The 21767-nt window shown below is 35.4% G+C and overlaps 1 protein-coding gene across 11 annotated transcripts in view; it reads right to left on the reverse strand.

The window, feature by feature from the left end:
* MYO9A (myosin IXA) overlaps positions 1–21767 on the reverse strand; it is a 251933-nt gene that overhangs the window by 35452 nt on the left and 194714 nt on the right. For all 11 annotated transcript variants that reach the window (XM_033109669.1, XM_033109671.1, XM_033109670.1 and 8 more), the window contains 6 exons: positions 20028–20251; positions 19415–19531; positions 13261–13449; positions 11962–12009; positions 6421–6532; positions 4434–4495 (listed from right to left, as the gene is read on the reverse strand). In XM_033109669.1, coding sequence (XP_032965560.1) covers positions 4434–4495; positions 6421–6532; positions 11962–12009; positions 13261–13449; positions 19415–19531; positions 20028–20251 — 752 coding nt within the window. The remainder of the gene's footprint in view (positions 1–4433; positions 4496–6420; positions 6533–11961; positions 12010–13260; positions 13450–19414; positions 19532–20027; positions 20252–21767) is intronic.

The raw sequence follows: 21767 nt of genomic DNA on the forward strand, positions 1-21767 counted from the left end.
TACCAGAACCCAAACCAAGAAACAGAATATAACCAACAGTATAAAATTCCCCTCCAGGCCCTCCCAGCCTCTATGAGTTTCACTCTTCACAAATAACCAGGATCTATACTTCTATCACTATGCATTAGTTTTATCTGTTTTTGAACACTGTAGTAATGGTATTATGTAATCTACATACCATAAGTTAGTTTCATCTATTTTAAACTTTATTTAAATGGAATAATACAGTATGAACCCTTTTGTTTCTGGCTTCTTTCGTTCAACATTATGTTTGTGACTACCAATAGTTTAATCTCATTGCTATATAGTATTCCATTACACAAATACACCACAATTTATTTATTTGACTGCTGACGGGCATTTAGGCTCCTTCCAATTTGGAGCTATTTCAAATAGTGCTGATAAAAAGTTCTTTTATTTGTCTTTTGGCACAAATATCTATGTATATCCGTTGAGTATAGATCTTGAAGTGGTACTGCTGAGCGACGAGAATGCTTCTGTTCAGAACTGACAAATACTGTCAAATAATTCCAAGAGTAGTTAAACCAATTACACTCCCTACCAGTAATGAATGAAAGTTCCAGTTGCTCTAATCCTTGCTAGGATGTTTTCCAGTTTAGCCATTCTAGTGGGCACATATCTCACTATGTTTTCAATTTGTATTTCGCTGATGATTAGTGAAGTTGGGCACCTTTTCATGTTTATTGGTCATTTGGAAATTCTCTTTTGTGAAGTGCTGCTTAAATCATGTGGTTTATTTTTACAGAGTTGACCATCTTTCTTACTGATTTGTAAATGCTTTTTATATATTGTAGATCCAAGCTAGATATATGAATTACAAATATCTTCTTCCCCTCTGTGGTCAGTTATTTTTTGTTTGAATAATGAAAGGGTTTTGAATTTTAATACTTTTCCTGTATTTATTGAGATAATCACACTTTTTTTTTCTTTATTTGTTCAATGTGATAACTTACATTGATTTTTGAATGATAAACCAACTTTGCATTTACGGAATAAAAACCAACTTTATTATGAGGTGTTGTTTTTTTTTTCATTTTTATCATTAGCACAGATTTAATGTGCTAATATTTTAAGACTTTTACATCTATGCTCATGATATAGACTAACCTGCAATGTTCCTTTATTGTAATATCCTTTTCATGTTTGACTTCAAGGTTTCACTATCTTCGTAAGTCAATTTGGAGGGAAAAAAGTCAAAGGACTTACTTTTTTGCCATTTCTTGGCAGAGTCTGTAAACGATTAGCGTTTTCTTTAAATGCTAAGAAGTATTCAATGGTAAAACCATCTGGGCCTGGAGAGATCTTCGTGGGAAGATTTTCAAAAACAGATTCTAATTTAATAAATATGACTCCAGATTTTCTATTTTTCCTTGATTTAGTTTAGCTAAGGTGTATTTTTGTGAGAATTTTCCCAATTAATCTAAATTGTCAAATTTATTGCTATCAGGTATTCATAATAGCTTTTCATTTTCTTTTAATGTATGCAGTATCTGCAGTGATATGAGCATTTTTTCTTCTTGAATAATGACAATTTCTGGGTTTTTAAAAAGCTCTTATGTTTTCCCACTCGCTAATAGTTTATTCATTGTTTTAGGCTTCTCGAAGAGCTAAAATTTGGCTTTGTACATTTTTATCTCTTATATAAATTCTTTTGATTTCATTTACTTCTATTATCTTCCTTTTACTGTCCATGGGTTTTATATGCTAGCGTTGTTTTTTCCTCTACCTTCTAAAGATGGAAATTTAGATAATTTCTATCCTTGTATCCTTTCTAATATATATATGCATTTGAAGCTATAAATATTCTTCTAATCACTTTAGCTAGAGCCACATATTTGCTATGTCATACTTTCATTATCACTTAATTAAAAATATTTTTCAAAGTATGTTGCTTAATTTCCAAACATTTGAGAACTGTCTCGTTAACTTTAGGTGGATTTATAGCTTAATTCTACTCTGGTCAAATACTCCCAATATTTTCAATCTTTTGACACTTGTAAGAACTTGCTTTACGGCCCAACACGTGATTAATTTTGTCAAATGTTCTATGCGTGTTTGAAAAGACTGTGTAGTTAGGCAGTTGTAGGCGATGTGGTTCAATGCCTATCAACTAGGTCAAGTTTTCTAATCTTATTTTTCGTATCATTTGCATCCTTACTGAATTTTTGTCTGCCAGCTATTAAAACTATATTAGACTCTTCTGAAGTTATAATTTTTATCTTCCTGATGTGCTGGCCATTATCCCTTTCTTCCTGAACTCCAATTACACACATTTAAGAACTTTTTATCCTTTCCCATATGTCTTCCATGTTTCATTCTGTATTCCCCCATCCGTTTTGCATTCCACGCTTGGACAGTTCTACTGACTTATCTCTCAGTTCACCAATCTTCTCTTCTCTTATGACCAATAATGCTGCTAAAACCATCTTTTGAGTTTATAATTTTAGTTGCATTTTTTATTTTTAGAATTTCCATTTGACTCTCTCTCTCCATCTATCTATCTACATACATATACATTTCCATTTTCTGACAGAGAAGAAATTTTCTATTTTTTAATCTATTATTTGAACATATTAATTAAAAAATTTTAAAGTACATGTCTGACAATTTAGTAACTGGCTCATCTATAAGTCTATTGATATTATAAACATTTGTCTTTTTCTTCATCTCATTTCTTAAAGTCTGGTATTATATATGAAGAAGTTATAAAGGCTCTGGATGATGTTATCTCTCTTTAGAGAGGACTCACCCTATACACTCTGGTGGATAGCTGAATAAGGAACAAATAATCATAAGCCAATCCCGGACTCCCTTAAATCTTGCTTTCAATTTTTACAAAGCTGAGTCTATCAGTGGTTCACCCCCTTTCCTAGGGAATAGCTCCTCAGAGGCCTCATTGAGAGTCCAGAGTATTGACTAGGGTCCCTTTTTGAAGGTGGATCATAAATTCCAATTTTCTTCTCCTTAGCACTGTGAACAGCAGGAAACTCTAATCTGCTTTTCTGTTTAGCTTCTTAGCCTTTTGCCCTGTGCTGCTTAAGAATTCATGTACACTTGAACCTATATAATTTTACTAAACAATGTCACCAACTGGGAAAAAATAAAGGAATTCAGAAAATGCCTTGAGGGGACAATCTCTGGGTTTTAGGCTCAATTCTCTATGTCTGGATCATGGTCCTCCAGAACCTGGAAACCCTACACTCCAACTTTTGTCTTTACAGCCCTATGAGATTCCTAAAAACTTTGCTGACCTCTCTGACTCTTAAATGTGTCCCTCTGCCCAGAATCTTGGTTTCTTGTCCTGTAACAAAAATTGCCAACTTCCCATGAGGAGAAAAACATCTCACAGATATAGATTCGCCACCCCACAATTCTCTTCTCCAGGATCTGGGCACCTAAAGTCCAGTTTGCCTGGGCAGCTCTCTGATGCTTGGCAGCAGACTTTTGTAGTTGTTCTCAGCATGGGTATTAGTTTGCTGCAAGCTCCATCTTAGCTGGAAGCAAATGTCCCATCTTCATTTTATTTTAAGCCTTGAATCAAATTTCTCTTCGTACTTTGTCACAATTTGTCTATTAAATTGAAACAGGTGAGGGCAGCCAGATGGCTCAGTTGGTTAGAGTGCAGTGCTCATAACACCAACGTTGCCGGTTTGATTCCCACATAGGCCAATGAGCTGTGCCCTCCACAACTAGAGTGAAAATAATGACTTGACTTGGAGCTGATGGGTCCTGGAAAAACACACTGTTCCCCAATGAAAAAAATTAAAAATATATATATATGTTCTTAAAAAAAAAAAACTGAGACAGATGCAAATTGTATACATGGGCTGTAAACAACATGCACACATTTATATTATAGTTCAGATATGCGTAGTATTGTTACAACTGTCTATATGTGACTAATAAGTAAGAAATTGTGATTATACATCAACGAAAGCCTGATATTATTTAAAAATGGTTCCTTCCTTGAAATGTATGGTACCAAAGTACACATTCAGTCTCTTTCAGATGTCTGTCTGTGTTTCCAAGTAGAACTATGTGGTGAATTTTGCTGTTTATGTTAAAATCTTTAATTGTAGCCTACCACTTTCAAGACAATTCCTAGGAAGACTCAGTGTTTAATGAAGTAGGACACCTTTAAAAGTAGTGTTTTAATAAATGCTTGATTGTATATCAGTTTAGTAGCTCCCATCTAGTAAAGGTAAATATAGTTCCAGGAAAATCAATTCAGTCATATATACACATCCCTCTATATGCTAGATCATGACATAATATGTATTTCTTACTGTGATCTGTGGTCAAAAGTTTGAAAACCACTGCTCTATAAAACTATGAGAGGCCTTGATTTCTTTCATGAAGCACAAAAGACCAACAGATCTGTTCATTATTACTTACAGGTGGTAACTTCTTACCTTTTTAGAGCACTTGGCTGTGGTTTTCATACAGCACTTCTTATGGCAAGCATACTTGCATACTGAAAAACAGGTTAAAAAGGCAGAACTTTTAGCAGTCTGTACATCAATGACAAGAACTTAAGTTTATAAGTTGATTTTCAATATAATTTTTTTCTTTAAATCTGAGACTGCTGACTGCTATAACTGTATGGCATTAAAATGAAAAAAATTTAACCCATTCTTTTTTTAACTCAATTTACTTATTTAAGCCATTCTATTTGGAAATATGAAGTTGAAAACATGCCTAAAATTTCTAACTAATGTCTATAAAAGTTTCTTTATTCTTTCAAGACTGCATGTCCTTCCTCCCTGCCCCTGCCGTATTTCAGCAGAATATTTATCTTTGTGGTTTGATTTGCAAATTAGTGCTTATGTTCCTCTCATGGATCTGCTGTACAATCTGCTAAAATGCCAGAAATACCTATTAGGAATCATTCCAATGGGTAAGGAAGACATTACTTCCAAATACTCTTACGAAAACAACAAATTGGGTAGCATATTAAGATATAGGAAAGGCCTTATTTATTATATAAGAAGGCCCAAAATAGAGCTCTGAAGAACCAGAACATAAAGAATATCAGTTGTGACTGGGAAGATGAATAAAGAAAAGAGCAGAAATCATTTCTTGGAGCAGGAGATGACAGAGTGTCTCGGCAGGTGGCAGCTGGGAAGAGGCACACTGAGAAGAAGCCTGTGTCATGTTGCTATACACGCTCTGGCTCCTGCATGTCAACACCTGAGTGTCCTTGACCTTCTATAGTCTAACTTGCAGGGTTTTCAAAGTCAAGGTCAAGAAGGGGAGGCCATGTCATTGAAATCACCAGTATAATCACAAAGAAAGTTAGTAATTCTACTAAGAAATCAAACCAAGCCCACCCAAATCATAAAAAAGCAGATTCTTTACATTTTTCATCTCAAATCAGAGAGAATATTATACCAAACCTAAAGGCATCAAAACTAAAATTCAACAGTCCAGTACATGGCAAACTACTTCCTATTTCACTCAGTATAATTTTTTGAACTACTGATAATAAATCAAAAGGAAAACAATTTTTGAACCATAGAACAAGTGAACATATCCAGCCATAGTGGGGACCATGTCTTTTATTCTTGTAGCCATACTAGACCCAGTCCCTCCTGATATTTCATTCATTCAATTCTGGCCCTCTAGTGTACAAACCCTCACAGAATTACCGAAAGCACCAGAGTAGGTGCGTGGAATGACAGGCATGGAAACTAAAGGTGCTCTATAAGCCAGAACCAAGCTGACCCACAAAAAAGTCTCTACTTACATTCTAGGATTTATATATTCTGATGAAAGTATTACAGTACGAAAAAGTATCTTTTTTATTATAATCTAAGAATCTGTTAATTAATCCATCAATATATAGGTCCATCTACACAACAAGTATTTATTAAAATTTACAATGTGCCAGAAATGTTCTAGGCACTAGTGATACAGAAGAGACAGGTAAGTTTCCTGACCTTATACAGCATACACCCTTGTGGAACAAACTGACAAACAAGAAAACAAATGGAATACTTAACATAATTCTGGGGGGTGATAAATGCCATAATGATTTTGAAGGATGAGTAAGGGGACAGAGAATTGTGGGACAGGGTGACCTTTTAGGTAAGAGAGTAAGGAAAGAGGTTTCTAAGAGGTAACATTTGAGTACAGACATGAATTAACTGAAATAGTAAGTCCTACTAACGTCTGGGGGAAGAGTATTTCAGATAGAGTGAGCTGCAAGTACAGTGACCATAGAACACCAAAATATCTGGTTTGGCTCCAGAGAGTAGGTGAAAGAGAGAACAGTGAGAGATGAGGTTAAAGAATTAGGGAGTGGGAATTTCTCCTTTATGTTAAAGAAGATAGAAGAAAACTTAGGAAACAGAAATGTCAAGTGGTTAAAAAAATTCCTCCAAGATCTCTTATACTTACATTTGCACACAGAGGCTCGGTCCATTATCCATATCAAAGAAGAACAGTACTCGCAGTATGTAGGGATGCTGTACTGAGTGGCCTTAAAGATGTGACCGTTGTGCTCTTCCACCTGAATGAAAACATACAGCTATTTCTGTTAAAGCCAACACAGGAAATACTGCCCCAACAAGGTAGGCAGGCCAGTGGGAAGTCCTTGTTAAGTCCTTGTTAAGTCTTTATTGAGGACTTATTCCAGAAGGAAAATTATGATCTTCTAAGAAATAAAATGAAAGTAAAATACATGTTCCCGGCTTTCAAAAAACTAACAGTCTAGTAGAGAAACAAGAACAACTTACATGAAAATCAGAAAGCACTGTTACAAACACAGAAGAGCTGTCTTACGCGACAATCAGCATGTCAAATTAAAAGCAGCTGTTCTCAAATTTTTATTTTTAACCTCAAAAACCTTTCACACTTTTGAAAATTATTGATGACCTCAAAGAACTTCTGTTTACATGCATTATACCTATCGATATTTACTATATTAGAAATTAAAACTGAAAAAAATTAAATATTTATCCAATTTATTTAAAATCAACACTAAACATATTACGTGTTAATATAAGTAACATTTTTATGAAAAATAACTATATCTTTAAAACAAAAAATGTAATGACAAGAGAGGTATTGTTTTACATTTCTGTAGATGTCTTTAATGTCTGGCTTAATAAAAGACACCTGGATTCTCATATTCACTTCTGCATTCAATCTGCTGACGGGTGCGGATTAGTTTGAAATATATGAAGAAAATCCAGGTTCAAACAGATATGAAATTAAGAAAAATAAATGGAACAATAATTTATCATCGTTTTAGATAATGAAACTACATAAAAACTCTACAAATGGTAACTTAAAGGTTAATTGAAATATGGAATCTAAAACCACACCAATGAACTCTTCATGTTCTGTGACATTAAAATCCATTTTTCTGGGCTTCATTAAAATTTACAATTTTACTTCAAAGTACCATTAAGAAAATAAAAAGATAAGCCACAGACTCAGGGAAATATCTGCAAATCATGTATCTAATAAAGGACTCATACCTAGAATATATGAAGAATTGTTAGAACTCAACAATAAGAAGATAATTCAACTTAAAAATGGGCAAAATATTGAATGGACAGTCCGTCAAAGACATACAAATGGCCAAAAGGCACATGAAAAAATGCTCAACATCATTAGTTGTAAGGGAAATGCACACTAAAGCCACGATGAGATATTGCTTGATATCCACTATAACGGCTATAATAAAAAGACAATAACAGCTGCTGTTGAGGATGTGGAGACTGGAGCACTCAGATATTGAAGGTGGGACTATAAAAGGGTACAGCCATTTGGAAAACTGGCAGTTTTTTAAAATGTTAAACACAGAGTTACCAAATGACGCAGAAATTCTACTCTTAGGTTTATACCCAAGAAAACTGAAAACATACGTTCACACAAAAACCTGCACACGAATGTTTATAGCAGCGTTATTGATTATACCCAAAAAGCAGAAATAAGCCAAATACCCACCAAATAATAAAAGGGTAAATAGAATGGGGTATATCCACACAATGGAACAGTATTTCAGCACTAAAAAAGACCAAACAACTGATATATACAGCTTGAATGAAAACTCAAAAACATTACGCTAAGAAGCCATATGCAAAAGACCACCCATTGTATGATTCCATTTACATAAAATGTCCAGAAAATGCAAAAATATTAAACCAAAAAGTAGATCCGTAGTTGTTTGGGGGTAGGAATGGTAAAGAGCAATGACTGCAAACTGGCATAAAGAATTCTCTTGGAGTGATGTAAATGTTCTAAAATTGGATTGAGATAATGGTTACAACTGTGTAAATTTACTGAAAATCACTGAATTATACACTTAGAAGGGATAAGTTACATCGTAAGTACACTGACCTTAATAAAGCTCTTTTAAAAAACCTTTTGGTCTATCCTGCACTTTAAATGGACATTTTACCTATACATGATTTTATAGTATTATGCATTGGTCAGCTGGAGAACACTGGTGCACTGAGTTTGGAAGAGTGAAGCTCTTCCAAATGTTGACACGTTTCATTATACACTACCAAAAAGTCACATTCCTTCATATTACCACCAATCTCATCAGAAAACTCTTTACTGGAAAGTTGTCACACTCAGTGGCAGATACAAGTTTTCCACAATTCTAATTATTGCTTGAAAGCTCAAACTTTACCACTGACAACAAATATTGTCAGGTGTTTTCCTTGAAGTGAGAGGGTCACTTTGTTCATTTTCAGAAAACATCTGCCAAATATGAAAGTCTATAACTAGAGCTTGTTAATAAAGTAAAAGTGATTTCTATGAAAAATGTGGAACATGTTGACATAAAATCTTGTATACAAATGTTCATAGTAGCATTATTCATAATAGCTAAAAAGTGGAAAAACCCAGAAGTCCATAAACTGAGGAATGCATAAATAAAATGTAGCATATCTATACAATGGAATACTATTTGGCTATAGAAAGGAATGAAGTACCGTACATTCTACAACATGGATGAATCTTGAAAACATGCTAAGTGAAAGAAGATGGACATAAAAGTCCAATATGGTATGATTTGTTTTTATCAGTATTAATGTCCATAATACACAAATCCATAGAAACAGGAAGTAGATTAGTGGTTTTCAGGACTGAGTGAAAGAGAGAATGAGGAGTGATTGCTTATTCTTTTGGGAGTGATGAAAATGTTCTGGAATTATTAGATTGGTGCAAAAGTAATTGCGGTTTAAAAGGTTAAATTGCAAAAACCGCAATTACTTTTGCACCAGCCTAATATACAGTTGTGACAGCTGCCCAATGTAGTAAATACAGTCATGCACTGCACAAGACGGGGATGTTCTAAGAAATGTGTTGTTAGGTGATTTCGTCATTGTGGGAACATCAGAGTGCACTTACACCTAGCTGGTCCAGCCCACTACACACCTCGGCTATGTGGTGTAGCCTAGTGCTCCTGGGCTACAAGCCTGTACAGCCGGTTACTGTGGTGAATACTGTAGGCAATTGTAACACAATGGTCAGTATTTATGTGTCTAAATATATGTAAACATAGAAAAGGTACAGTAAAAATATGGTATAAAAGATAAAAAATGGTCCATCAGATAGGGCACTTACATGAGTGGAGCCTGCAGGACTGGAAGTTGCTCTGGGTGAGTCAGTGAGTGAGTGGGGAGTGAATGACTGCACTGTGTACTTTATAAACCCTGTACACTCAGGCTGCACTGAATTTATAAAACAACAAGATTAAATCAAGACAAGAGAAAATGATAAAATCACGAGATGCGGTGAACACAAGCGGAGGCACGGCATACTGCTTTACAGCTTTTTTTTTGTACAAGTAGAGAGAGTATACTTTAAAATAACAATAAAGAGTATAGTACCCTAAATGTAGAAACCAGTAACAGTCATTTATTATCATTCTCAAGTATTCTGTACTGTACACAACTGTATGTGCTGTACTTCTTTGCGACTGGCAGTACAGTAGGTGTGTTTACACCAGCATCACCACAAACATGTCATTAAAGGGCTGTGCTATGACATTTTAAAAGCTCTGATGTCACTGGGTGATAGGAATTTTTCAGCTCCATTTTAATTTTATAGGGCCACCTATAATATTATAGACATGGTTAGTGATTGAGTGAAATTTCCTTATGCTGTGCATGACTATATACTAAACTGCACTAAATTGTATACTTTAAATGGCCAAAATGGTGAATTTTATGTTATAGGGATTTTGTCACAATTTTTAAAAAGGCTAGGTCAGTTTACAGTTCAATTGTACAAGTGATTTTTTTTGAGACAACTATCATTTGCAGCTATTGCATATGTCCCATTCCCATTTGGAGCAACTGCCTTGATTTGTGCTAAGGTGTCAGCAGTTTTACCCATGATTGCTTTTGTGTCAACTCACTGAAGAAGAAAAATAATGTTATTATTATTGCGATTATGAAAATAGTTTTGATCTTGCAAAATCTCCCAAAATGTCTCAGAAACCCCTCCAGATCACACTTTGAGAACCACCACATTAAAGAGTTTATATAAGCAGAGAGAAGGGATAGAAGGATATACACTATATTATTAACTACAGTGATTATCTCTGCTGAGGTAAAATACTCAGGAATAGATGTAAAATGAAATAGTAAAAACCTATATGTGAAAAACTTTAAAACCCTCTTGAAGGAAACAAAAATAGACTTGAAAAGATGAAACGATTCAAAATCATAAAGATATCAGCGTTATGTTAATTTATAAATACAAGGAAACCTAAGAAAAAGTACTAATAGATTTTTCCCTCCTAAAACTAGACAATTAAATTCAAAGTTCATATGGAAGAATAAGTTAAGAATAGCCAGAAAATTTCTAAAAAAGAAAAGTAATTAGGGAGGACTTAGGCCTGCCAATTATTACACAGAATAAAAGCTCAATAATTAACGTAGTGTGAAATTGGCTCATGCATATTCAGATCAACTAATGGTACAGCATAAAAAAGATCCAAGCATAAAGGGGAATTTAGACTATAAAAAGAGTAACATCTCAAAGTAGATGGGTAAAGATGAACTTTTAAATAAATGATGTTGGATTTGGTAGGAGGTAAAATTAGATTCGTAACTCACACTATATACCAGGATAAACTCCATAAAGATCAGAATTTAAATGTAAAAAATGTGACCATTAAAATGTTAGAAAAAAAAATTGAGAATTTCTTTTTAATTTTTAGGTGGGGGAAAGTCTAACTGTGACTCCAAATTCAGAACCTATGAAGGAAAAGAGTGGTAAGTCTAATTTCATAAAAGTAAAACTCTTCTACACAGCAAATAACACCCACAGCCAGGTCAAAAGAAAACTGGCAACTGGGAAAACATACTTGCAACCTATATCCCAAACAAAAGGTAAACTCCCTCATACATGAAACTCCTAGAAATTGAGAAAGACCAAAACCCCAATAAAAATATTGGCAACAAACATAAACATACAGACTATGGTAAAAATGCAAATGGTACTTAAGCATAAGAGATAAACTCATTGATAATAAGAGAAAAACAAATTACAACTACAGGGAGATAAAATATTCCTTATCTATAAGGCTGGCAAAAATCTAAATTTAACAACCCACTTGCATATATTATTTTTGGAACTTAAAAATGAGATTATTCCTGTAGGGAAATGAAGCAATATTTATCAAAATAACAGATGCATTTTACGCATGATTCAGTAATTCCAATTTGAGAAATCCCCTTCCATTCTCTTACACACACACACACACACACACACACACACACACACACACACACACGGTTATTTATTGTGCCATTATTGTTTGTAACAGCAGAAGACTAGAAACAACCCAATGCTCCAGCAAGGAATATTAGACAGATGTAAAACAGATTTCTATGCACAGCTATTGTATATACTTCAGACTGCTGGTCTAAAAATTACTTTTTTATAACATAAAAAAAGATTATGACTTACTAAATCAGTTTCTTTTTTCCTTCTTTTCTTTCTTTCTGTTTTTGGCACCTGGTGGGAAAGAAATACAGAAATTGTGATATAACAAAGATCAAGATACTTTCTTACTTCTTCGCAAGTGCTAAGATTTTTGCTCAAAAGGTAACAGAGTAAGCAGCTCTTTACTTTTCAAGAGGAAACATGAAGTACTAGTAAGCAAATGTGAGAAATCTGGAAGTTTGGTAAAAACACAGTGCAACAGAATGGAAGGCTACTTTAGAGATTACTATCTTTTGAAACCTCAGTTCTGTCCAGAAGCCACACCGTATTAATATAAATGATGATTTTAATCATTAACTAAATGATTACTAATTTTAAAGATGGGACTTTCCATATTTTGGCTCCAGAAAATTCTCTTATTTCAGAGCTAAATATAAAACGCTATCATGTGGTACATGGAAAAGCTCTTTTACATATTACATTTTCTGATAACCATAGTCTAGAACAATCCAAGCCTAACCTTTATAAAATTATAAACAAAGGCAGTATAAACCTAGTGAGAATCTTCTACTGCACAACATAAAGACCTTACCCTCATTTCAGAATAAAAGAACTTTCAAGGATTTATTCATACCTGACTACTTCAAAAATTACTTAAAACAGTTTGTAAATATAAACACATATAAACTAGAATAACAAAATAAAATGAAACATAATCAACAAAAAGGATTAATAGTACTAATACATAATAATTAGATACCTAATTATTTTGGCTGGGTTACTGAGAAAAGAAACACTTTGCTAACTTTGTCTAAGCCTGATCGCTCTTCTGTATTACGGATTTCATAATAGTTATTTAACAGGACTGAAGCTGAATTAAATATCAAACACCTAGTATAATTTCTGGCACTCAATAAATAAAGGTATTACTGTTATATAGATTTCTAGAAACACAAATTTTCCTAAAACCTGATTCAAGGAGAAATGTAATTTGCTGGTCCTCTCATAAAGACCGCTAGCTGGCTGATACAATGAATCACATCTTTAACCACTGTTTTACAAAAGGAAATTCAAGTACTGATCTCCATCAAAGCTGAGGGTATACTCTTGAGGGCACAACATATTTGACCTCAGTGAAGAATTTATTAATTTCAGAAGGTTTAGAGAATAACTTATAAAACAGAATGGGGTTTGTTAAATATCAAGTAATGCTAAGTTGACACGTTCACTGCAATTTTTTCTCAAATACCAGATGTCCCAAACAGACTCTTAAGAAGAGTTCATAATTGAATCTTTTCAGAAATGAAAATATATCATATTTACCTTTGTGGGTATACAATCCAAAGTCTTGAATTCGTTCATATATTCATCTAAAAACACTTTAAAAGTGTTGACCCAAACTCTGACTGGAGACTCATTCCAATCACGTTGCTCAAGCCTCATGGTCTTTTCCAGAATCTGCTCAAATAGTGCATAGAGGTCTTTATACCGTATGCTTTTCCCATCATCTATCTAATAAGCAATAAAAGAAGAAATACAAGGTTTTATGAAGGAATTATTTAAATACAGAAGACTGATTCAACTTGCATTGGGCAGTATTCAGAATAAAGATTAGGAACATGAAATACTTTCTAATGGGCATGCCTACGAACTCATGTGAGTTTTGTAAGCCCCACTCCACTGTGAGATGTCTGCAGAATAAAACTTGCTAATTTTAGTAAAATACCAACAGCTTAATGCAGTACTTTGAAACCTCCTGGGAATTACTGCCGTAAGTCCGGCCTGTTCACTGTGTTTAGGTGTAACGATTATTTGTATCTCTCTTAATTACCTGTCTCCCCAGAAGCGAACTTGTTTAGATGGCTCTACTCTAGTACTGAAAGAGTGGAGTGACATCAGCACTATGGTAGTTTGGGAGGACCGCCAAGTCTCTCCCCTTGAAGTTAGAACAAGTTGGACAATAAAGGATTCTGTATTCAACACACAAACAGGCACGTCTGAAACATGGCGTAGGAACATCGGAAGGGAGGCATATCCATGCGAACAGCAGAGACAGGCTGGTGAGGGAGAAGGACAGAGATAGAAGCTGGGCACAGCCTCGCCCTTGCAATGGCTCCAGCAAAAAAGACAGCAGTGAAGGGCTGGGTGCAGCCACCATTGGGCAAACGAGACTGGAGGGAAAGGGGCGGAGACAGCAATTGGGGCTGGACTGAGGCTGGACTAAGAGTCAGGGGCAGAGAAATGGTGCCAAAATTTCTCAGCGCTCCAATGCCTACCAGCATCAAATGAAGGATATCACAAATAGGGAATCTGCCCATTGCATGCCTCTGTGGCCCTTTGGGCATCAAAATCCACATTCTGCAGATCGCAAAAGGGCTAAACAAAAATGTTGCAGCCTAAATTGTCTGTACTCATTGTGGCTAAAAACCATGAAGAGCTGCACACAGGAATTCCTGCTCACCCACGCCGCTGTGGAACAGCCTAATAGAAACAGCTGAGTCAACACAAAGAAACCCTGCCTGTGGCTTCTGGCAACAGGATGGCAGTGCCAGGAACATACAGGAGACGCATAGCCCACCCCTTCCAAACCATGGGTGTGGTGACAAAACCAAGGCAACCTGGTGGTAAAGGGGACAATTGCCTCTTGGGGAATACCAAGGATTTCCCACTACCGAGGCAACACCGCCCCATGGAGACCCTGTAAGTCCCAGGAGTGCAGGTAAGAAAAAAAACACCCATGCTTCAGCACCACTTACTGGAAAATGAAAGCGAGACCTCTACTTGTCAACTAAAATTCTTTAAAAAGGCAGCTTTCATTTACACGAATGCCCAGGCAGAGAAATAATCCATCAAGCACAATGAATAACCAAGATAACAAAGGAGTTCAGAAAGAAAACGAAAAATCTCCAAAAAATAAACTTAAAGACATGGAAACATGTGATTTAAATTTGAGACTACAGGGCCGGCCCGGTGGCTCAGGCGGTTAGAGCTCCATGCTCCTAACTCCAAAGGCTGCTCGTTCGATTCCCACATGGGTCAGTGGGCTCTCAACCACAAGGTTGCCAGTTCGATTCCTCGAGTCCCACAAGGGATGGTGGGCTCCGCTCCCTGCAACTAAGATTGAACACGGCACCTTGAGTTGAGCTGCCTCCTGAATGGCTCAGTTGGTTGGAGCGCATCCTCTCAATCACAAGGTTGCTGGTTCAACTCCCGCAAGGGATGGTGGGCTGCGCCGCCTGCAACTAGCAACGGCAACTGGACCTGGAGCTGAGCTGTGCCCTCCACAACTAAGACTGAAAAGGACAACAACTTGACTTGGAAAAAAGTCCTGGAAGTACACACTGTTCCCCCAATAAAGTCCTGTCTAAAAAAAAAAAAAAGTATATAAATCATTAAAAAAAAAAGATTAATAAAACTGACAAACCTCTGGCTAAGGAAAAGAGAGAAAAGACTCAAATAGACAAATCATGAATGAAAGAGAAGTTATAACGGACACCACAGAAATACAATGGACTATACAAGAATACTATGAAAGACTATATACCACCAAATTCGATAACCTAGAAAAAATGGACAAGTTTTTAAAAATATATAACCTTCCTAGGCTAAATAGACTGATCAACAGTAAGGAAATTGAAATAGTCATCAAAAACCTCCCAAAAAGTAAAAGTCCAGGACTTCACTAATGAATTCTACCAAACATTCAAAGATTTAATACCCATCCTTTCAAACTCTTCCAAAAAATTGAAAAGAGGCAATAATTACTAACTCTTTTATGAGGCCAACATTATCCTGATACCCAAACCTGGTAAGAACAACACACACACACACACACACACACACACACACGCACACAATTACAGACCAATCTCTCTGATATAGATACAAAAATCCTTAACAAAATACAAGCAAAATGAATATAATGAAAAGATAATACATGACAATCAAGTGGGGTTCATTCAGGGTCTTAACGATGGTTCAACATACACAAATCAATCAATGTGATACACCATATTAGCCAAAATAAAGGATAAAAATCATATCAATAGATGGAAAGGTGCATTTGACAAGATGCACCATCCTTTTATGATTAAAACGCTCCACATAATGGGATAGAAAAAAAGGGCCTCAACATAATAAATAAGGCCACACATCACAAACCCTCAGCTAATATCATACTCAACAGTGAAAAACTGAAAGCTTTTCCTCTACCATCAGGAACAAGACAAGGATGTCCCCTCTCACCACTGTTATTCAACACAGTACTGGAAGTCCTCGCCAGAGCAATCAGGCAAGAGAAAGAAATAAAAAACATACAAATTGGGAATGAAGAAGTAAAACTGTCACTTTTTGCAGATGACATGATTCTTCATAGAGAAAACCCTAAAGACTCCACCAAAAACCTATTAGAGACAATAAACAAATACAGCACAGGTGCAGGATAAAAAAAAAATCAATGTAAAGAACCAGTGCACAAAATTTCAGAAAAAGAAATGAAAAACTTCCATTTGCAATTAAAACAACAAAGGAATAAACTTAACAAAAGATACGAAGGATCTATACATCAAGACTCTAAGATATTGAAAGAAACTGAAGAAGGAAAAATGGAAAGATATTCTGTGTTCATGGATTGGAAGAATCAACATAGTTAAAATGGCTGTATTACCCAAAGCAATATACAGATTTAATGCATTCCCCATCCTAATGACATTTCTCTAAGAAACAGAACAAAAAAATCACCAAATTTGTACGGAACCACAAAACGCCCAAAATAGTCAAAGCAATCCTAAGAAAAAAGGACAGAGCTGGAGGTATCACACTCTGTGACTTCAAATTATACTACAAAGCTACAATAATCAAAACAGTTTGGTATTGGCAGAAAAACAGATAAAAAGACCAAATGAATGTAATTGAGAGCCCAGAAATAAACCCACATCTATATAGGCAACTAATTTTCAACAAAGGAGCCAAAACATACAACAAAGAAAAGAAAGTCTCTTCAATAAATGGTGCTGGGTAAGTGGAAAGCCACATGTAAAAGAATGAAACTAGACTGCTATTTGTCACCATCCACAAAAGCTAACTCAAAATGGATCAAAGACCTAAATATAAAACTGAAACAATTGAATACATAGAAGAAAACATAGATACTAAACTTATGGACTTTGGTCTCAGAGAGGATTTTATGAATTTGACCCCAAGGGCAAGGGAAGTAAAAGCAAAAATAAGTGAATGGAATGGCATCAAACTAAAAGGCTTCTGCATAGCAAAAGAAATTATCAACAAAACAAAGGGGCAAACAACTGAGGGAGAAGGTATTTGCAAACAATGCCTCCCATAAGGGGTTAATATCCCAAATATATAAAGAACTTGTACAACTCAACAACAGAGCAAACAATCCAATTTAAAAAATAGACAGAGGACCTGAACAGACATTTTTCCCGAGAAGACATACAGATGTAAAAAGACTGACAGATGTAAGATGCTCATCTCCACTAGCCGTAAGGGAAATGCAAATCAAAACCACAATGAGATACCACCTCACACCTGTTAGAATGGCTATCATCAAGAAGACAAATAATAACAAGTGTTGGAGAGGATGTGGAGAGAATGGAATCCTCCTCCACTGCTGGTAAATTGGTACAGCCACTATGGAAAACAGTACGGAGGTTCCCCCAAAAAATTAAGACTAGAAGTACCCAGCAATCCCTCTCCTGAGTATCTACCCAAAAAATCTGAAAACATTTATCACTAAAGATATGTGTACCCCTATGTTCAATGCAGCATTATTCACAGGGGTCAAGACATGGAAACCACCAAAATGTCCTTTGATAGGTGATTGGATAAAGAAGATGTGGTACAAATACGTAACGGACTACTACTCTGCCATAAGAAAAGGTGAAAGCCTGCCATTTGCGACAACACGGTTGGATCTTGAGATTATCATGCTAAGCAAAATAAGTCAGATGGAAAAGGACAAGAATCATATGACTTCACCCATGTGTGGGATATAAAACAGAAAGCAACAAATAAACAAAACAAACAAAAAACCTCATTTACACAGACAACAGTATGGTGATTACCAGAGGGGAAGAGGAGTGGGGGAAGGTTGAAGAAGGTAATGAGGGTGATGGAAGGAGAACTGACTGGATGATAAGCACACAATGCAATATAGATGATGTATTATAATACTGTACACTTGAAACTTACATAATCTCATTAAATAATATCACCCAAATAAATTTGATTTTAAAAAAAGAAAAGAAAGAGTGAATACTTGAATCCTTGCCTAATGATATTTTACTAGGTAACCTTCTTTATTTTTCCAAAGAAGAGTGACATGCCTAGAGTAACACCATATTACCTGAGGAGGAATCTACATGGAATTCCTTTTAACTTATTTAAATGAGGTCTGGAATCTTTACAGGAAAAGAAAAGACTTTAAGTGACCAAAACAAAATAGAATTCTAAATTCTATACATTTAGAATTTGTCTTTCACCTTCTCAGAATTAGAAGTTGAAGTTTTTTGATCCAGGGTTAGAAAACCACCATTAAGCTCTGCTTCATAATGTTAGCTCTTCACATGTGATTCAAAGTGTACTGGAGCATCTAACAACCCTAAGCCCCTCCCTAATCTAGGAAATACAGGTAGGAAGCATAAGTAATTGGGCAGGATTAGAAAAATATGGCTGACACTGTCCCTACCCAAATCTAGTCATTTGTAGTACCCTGATTACTACTTTATTATGTTCTTGAAATTCAAGTCCTTCAGACTGTATGATTCCCATTTTTAAAAGGCAAAAATCTTATATTGAGAATGAAAAAGTAAAGGATACACAAGAAAGTTTTCCTGATTTCTCTTTTCACAATGAATAATAGATCAAAAAAGAAAACCCAATTAAATATAAATTATTATTTTATAGAAAAAATGTGATAATTTGTAGATACTAATAAAGATTTTATAGATCAAAGTATTATTATGTAACTTAGCATCAAAAATAAATTTTCTAAAACACAACCAATACCAAAAAAAAGTACAAAGTAAATTTGAAAGTGATTTTGAAAGCGATGTCAACTGATATGTAGAAACCAGTGAACAAAACCGCTCTAATTCCACTGGAAAAAAATTGTATAATAATTCCATACATGTAAGAATTAGAAGCTAGAGCTAAATGATTATGATAAGTCAAAAGAATAGAGAGCCACTGGTTGAAATAGAATCATACTCAGAATGTCTACATTCAGTATCTTAAGATGAAAATATAGCTAAGGGGGAAAAGAAAACTACTCAAGTAAATTTAAGGAAGCAAGTTAATCTGAGGTCAGTCAGTATGCTTTTCCCGCTCTATCCCTAAAACAAAAACAAGGAACTAGAGCAATCTCTAGATGAACATGGCCTCTGTATTATTTTCTACAGTATTAACAAATTTTTCTTGTGTTGAGCTACTGAATATATCCTAACACTGTCCAACTTACCGCCAATGCAGATGAATAAAAGCTGAAGATATTCTGCCGAAATTCTTTCAGGGCTTTTTTAAATACAACATCCACTAGTGTGTCTTTTTTGCTGTCTTCATTATCTAGGTCGTTCATCTGGGGACCACAGAAAGAATTTTTGTATACAATCAACTAACTGAAAAGAGGTGAATGCAACAGTGGACACATACTGCTTCTTCAACAATGACTGCCCTGAAAGTACAAGCCATCGCTGTTATGGGACCCAGGTAAAAGCACGATAGCCAGAGTTTTATTGCTATTAGGTGATTTCTAATGACCTTTCTAAACACTTATGATTCTACAGTTCTGCTACCAGGAAAACAACTTCAAGGGTGCAATAAGCATCACCTTCATATATGTAATGTACAAGTATAACATGACAGCTATAGTAAAATGGAAGTTGACAGTAAAGCCTAAAACTGTAAATCCTGTTTGCCCAGTCTGACTAATGCATATCATACTAATGCATTTGTGCCTTCCATCGAACTTACTGAAGCGTTTGTCATCTTGATCTCTAGGGGCCATATCCTGACATATACAAATATTCCACAGTCAAACTGCTCAGGGGCCTGACTCAGCATGCAAAGTGTACCTTTTTCAGAAGAAACTCATCCATGCTTTTTAAATCACTGGCGCTCGCTATGATCTGAATGGAATCGTTCTGCTGCTGCACAGACTCCAAGGCCACACTGCTGATCTTCACACTGCGCCTGCGCCTCGCCTTTGGAGAAGGCTCTTTGTTCTCCTTGAACTCCTTCTGGCAACTACCAGGCAGCTCTGGGCTCAAAGGAGGTGTTGGGTGACGATGAGCTGATTCTACAATTCAAGACAGAGTAGACAAAAAAAGAAAGAAAAGAAAAAAAAAGAAATTTAGTGAAAATATTGAAATCGCCACATCCTTCTTTTTAAGTTCCTTTAGTAAGTCACTGTAGGAAACGCAAGTAAATATCTGAAGAGCAAAGTAACATTAATGTTTGAGGTCAGACAGTTAAGCAATAAATTCTGATTGTACATGTATACAGAAGATATATTTAAGAATTACCATTTTTCAATGGGAAATGGTCTGATACTGAAAACCAGGATGGAAATGTCTTGTAGAACTGAAGCCCAGATTCCAGAGAGAGACACAATCACACTAGAATGTTAAATGCTGATTGTTAACCCAGTCATAGCTTCACTCTGTTTGAAAGAACATCCAGCTACATAAAAGTCCAACAAACCAGTGAAGTTTAGTAATTATTATTATCATCTCCTTACTAGGGGCTAAAGCCACAAATGCTTCAGTAGTAACACCTGGTGTTAGCCTGGCAACCTGTTTAGAGAGTCAGGTAACAACTGGGCTCTTGTGCTTAGTCTCTTTTGTATTTAGGATTTTCTTATATGTATCTCCCAAATAACTATCTGAATTTCTCAGAGAATTCCTGGAATGAATTGGCTTTGTATATAAAATTGGAAAGCACAACAGAATTTTTCTGCAATTGTTTACACCAGAGAAATTGGATTCCATGCAGTCCATTACAATCTAGAACTACACTGGATTTGCCAAAATCCTACTGGGCTTGATGAGAATGTTGGCCCCTTCTCATGGCACATATCTGGTTGTTTATCCCACATGTATTCACCTTACTCTCTGTCCAGTGGTATAGTCTCATCCCACCTAAAAGTCAATTCTGATAAGGGGAAAAAGAAGTAGCTTCCTACTAAATGCTTAATTCCATCTCAGGCAGGAAGTGAGACAAACCCAGTCTTAGATATGGCACCAGAATAAAAATTATACAGATACAGGATACAAGTATATTCAAACTGGTATCACCTGATTTTAATTCCATTATATAACCTAGATATATAAGTATCTATTATTTCATTTAGCAAAGTCATTATCTTTCTTACAATAAAAAATGGTCACTAAAGAAACTGTCTATAATCCTATTTCACCATTAAAAACAAGGGCTACTTTAATAAATTTCTACCCAAAGATAAATAAAAGCTGCAATCTTTTGTTTTCGTATTTTTTTTTTAATTAAAGCTTATTGGGGTGACAATTCTTAGTAAAGTTACATAGATTTCAGGTGTACAATTCTGTAATACATTACCTATATTTCATATTGTATGTTCACCACCCAGAATCAGTTCTCTTTCCATCACCATATATTAGACCCCATTTACTTACCCTCTTCTAGAGCCCCAATTTGGTAACCACTAAACTATTGTCTGTGTCTATGAGTTTCTGTTTCTTCATTTGTCTGTCTTGTTCTTTTGTTGTTTTCAGTTTTATATACCACATATCAGTGAAATCATGTTTCTCTACTTTTTCTGTCTGACTTATTTCGCT

Source organism: Rhinolophus ferrumequinum, chromosome 6 (genome assembly GCF_004115265.2).
Source record: "Rhinolophus ferrumequinum isolate MPI-CBG mRhiFer1 chromosome 6, mRhiFer1_v1.p, whole genome shotgun sequence".
NCBI classification, from domain to species: domain Eukaryota; kingdom Metazoa; phylum Chordata; class Mammalia; order Chiroptera; family Rhinolophidae; genus Rhinolophus; species Rhinolophus ferrumequinum.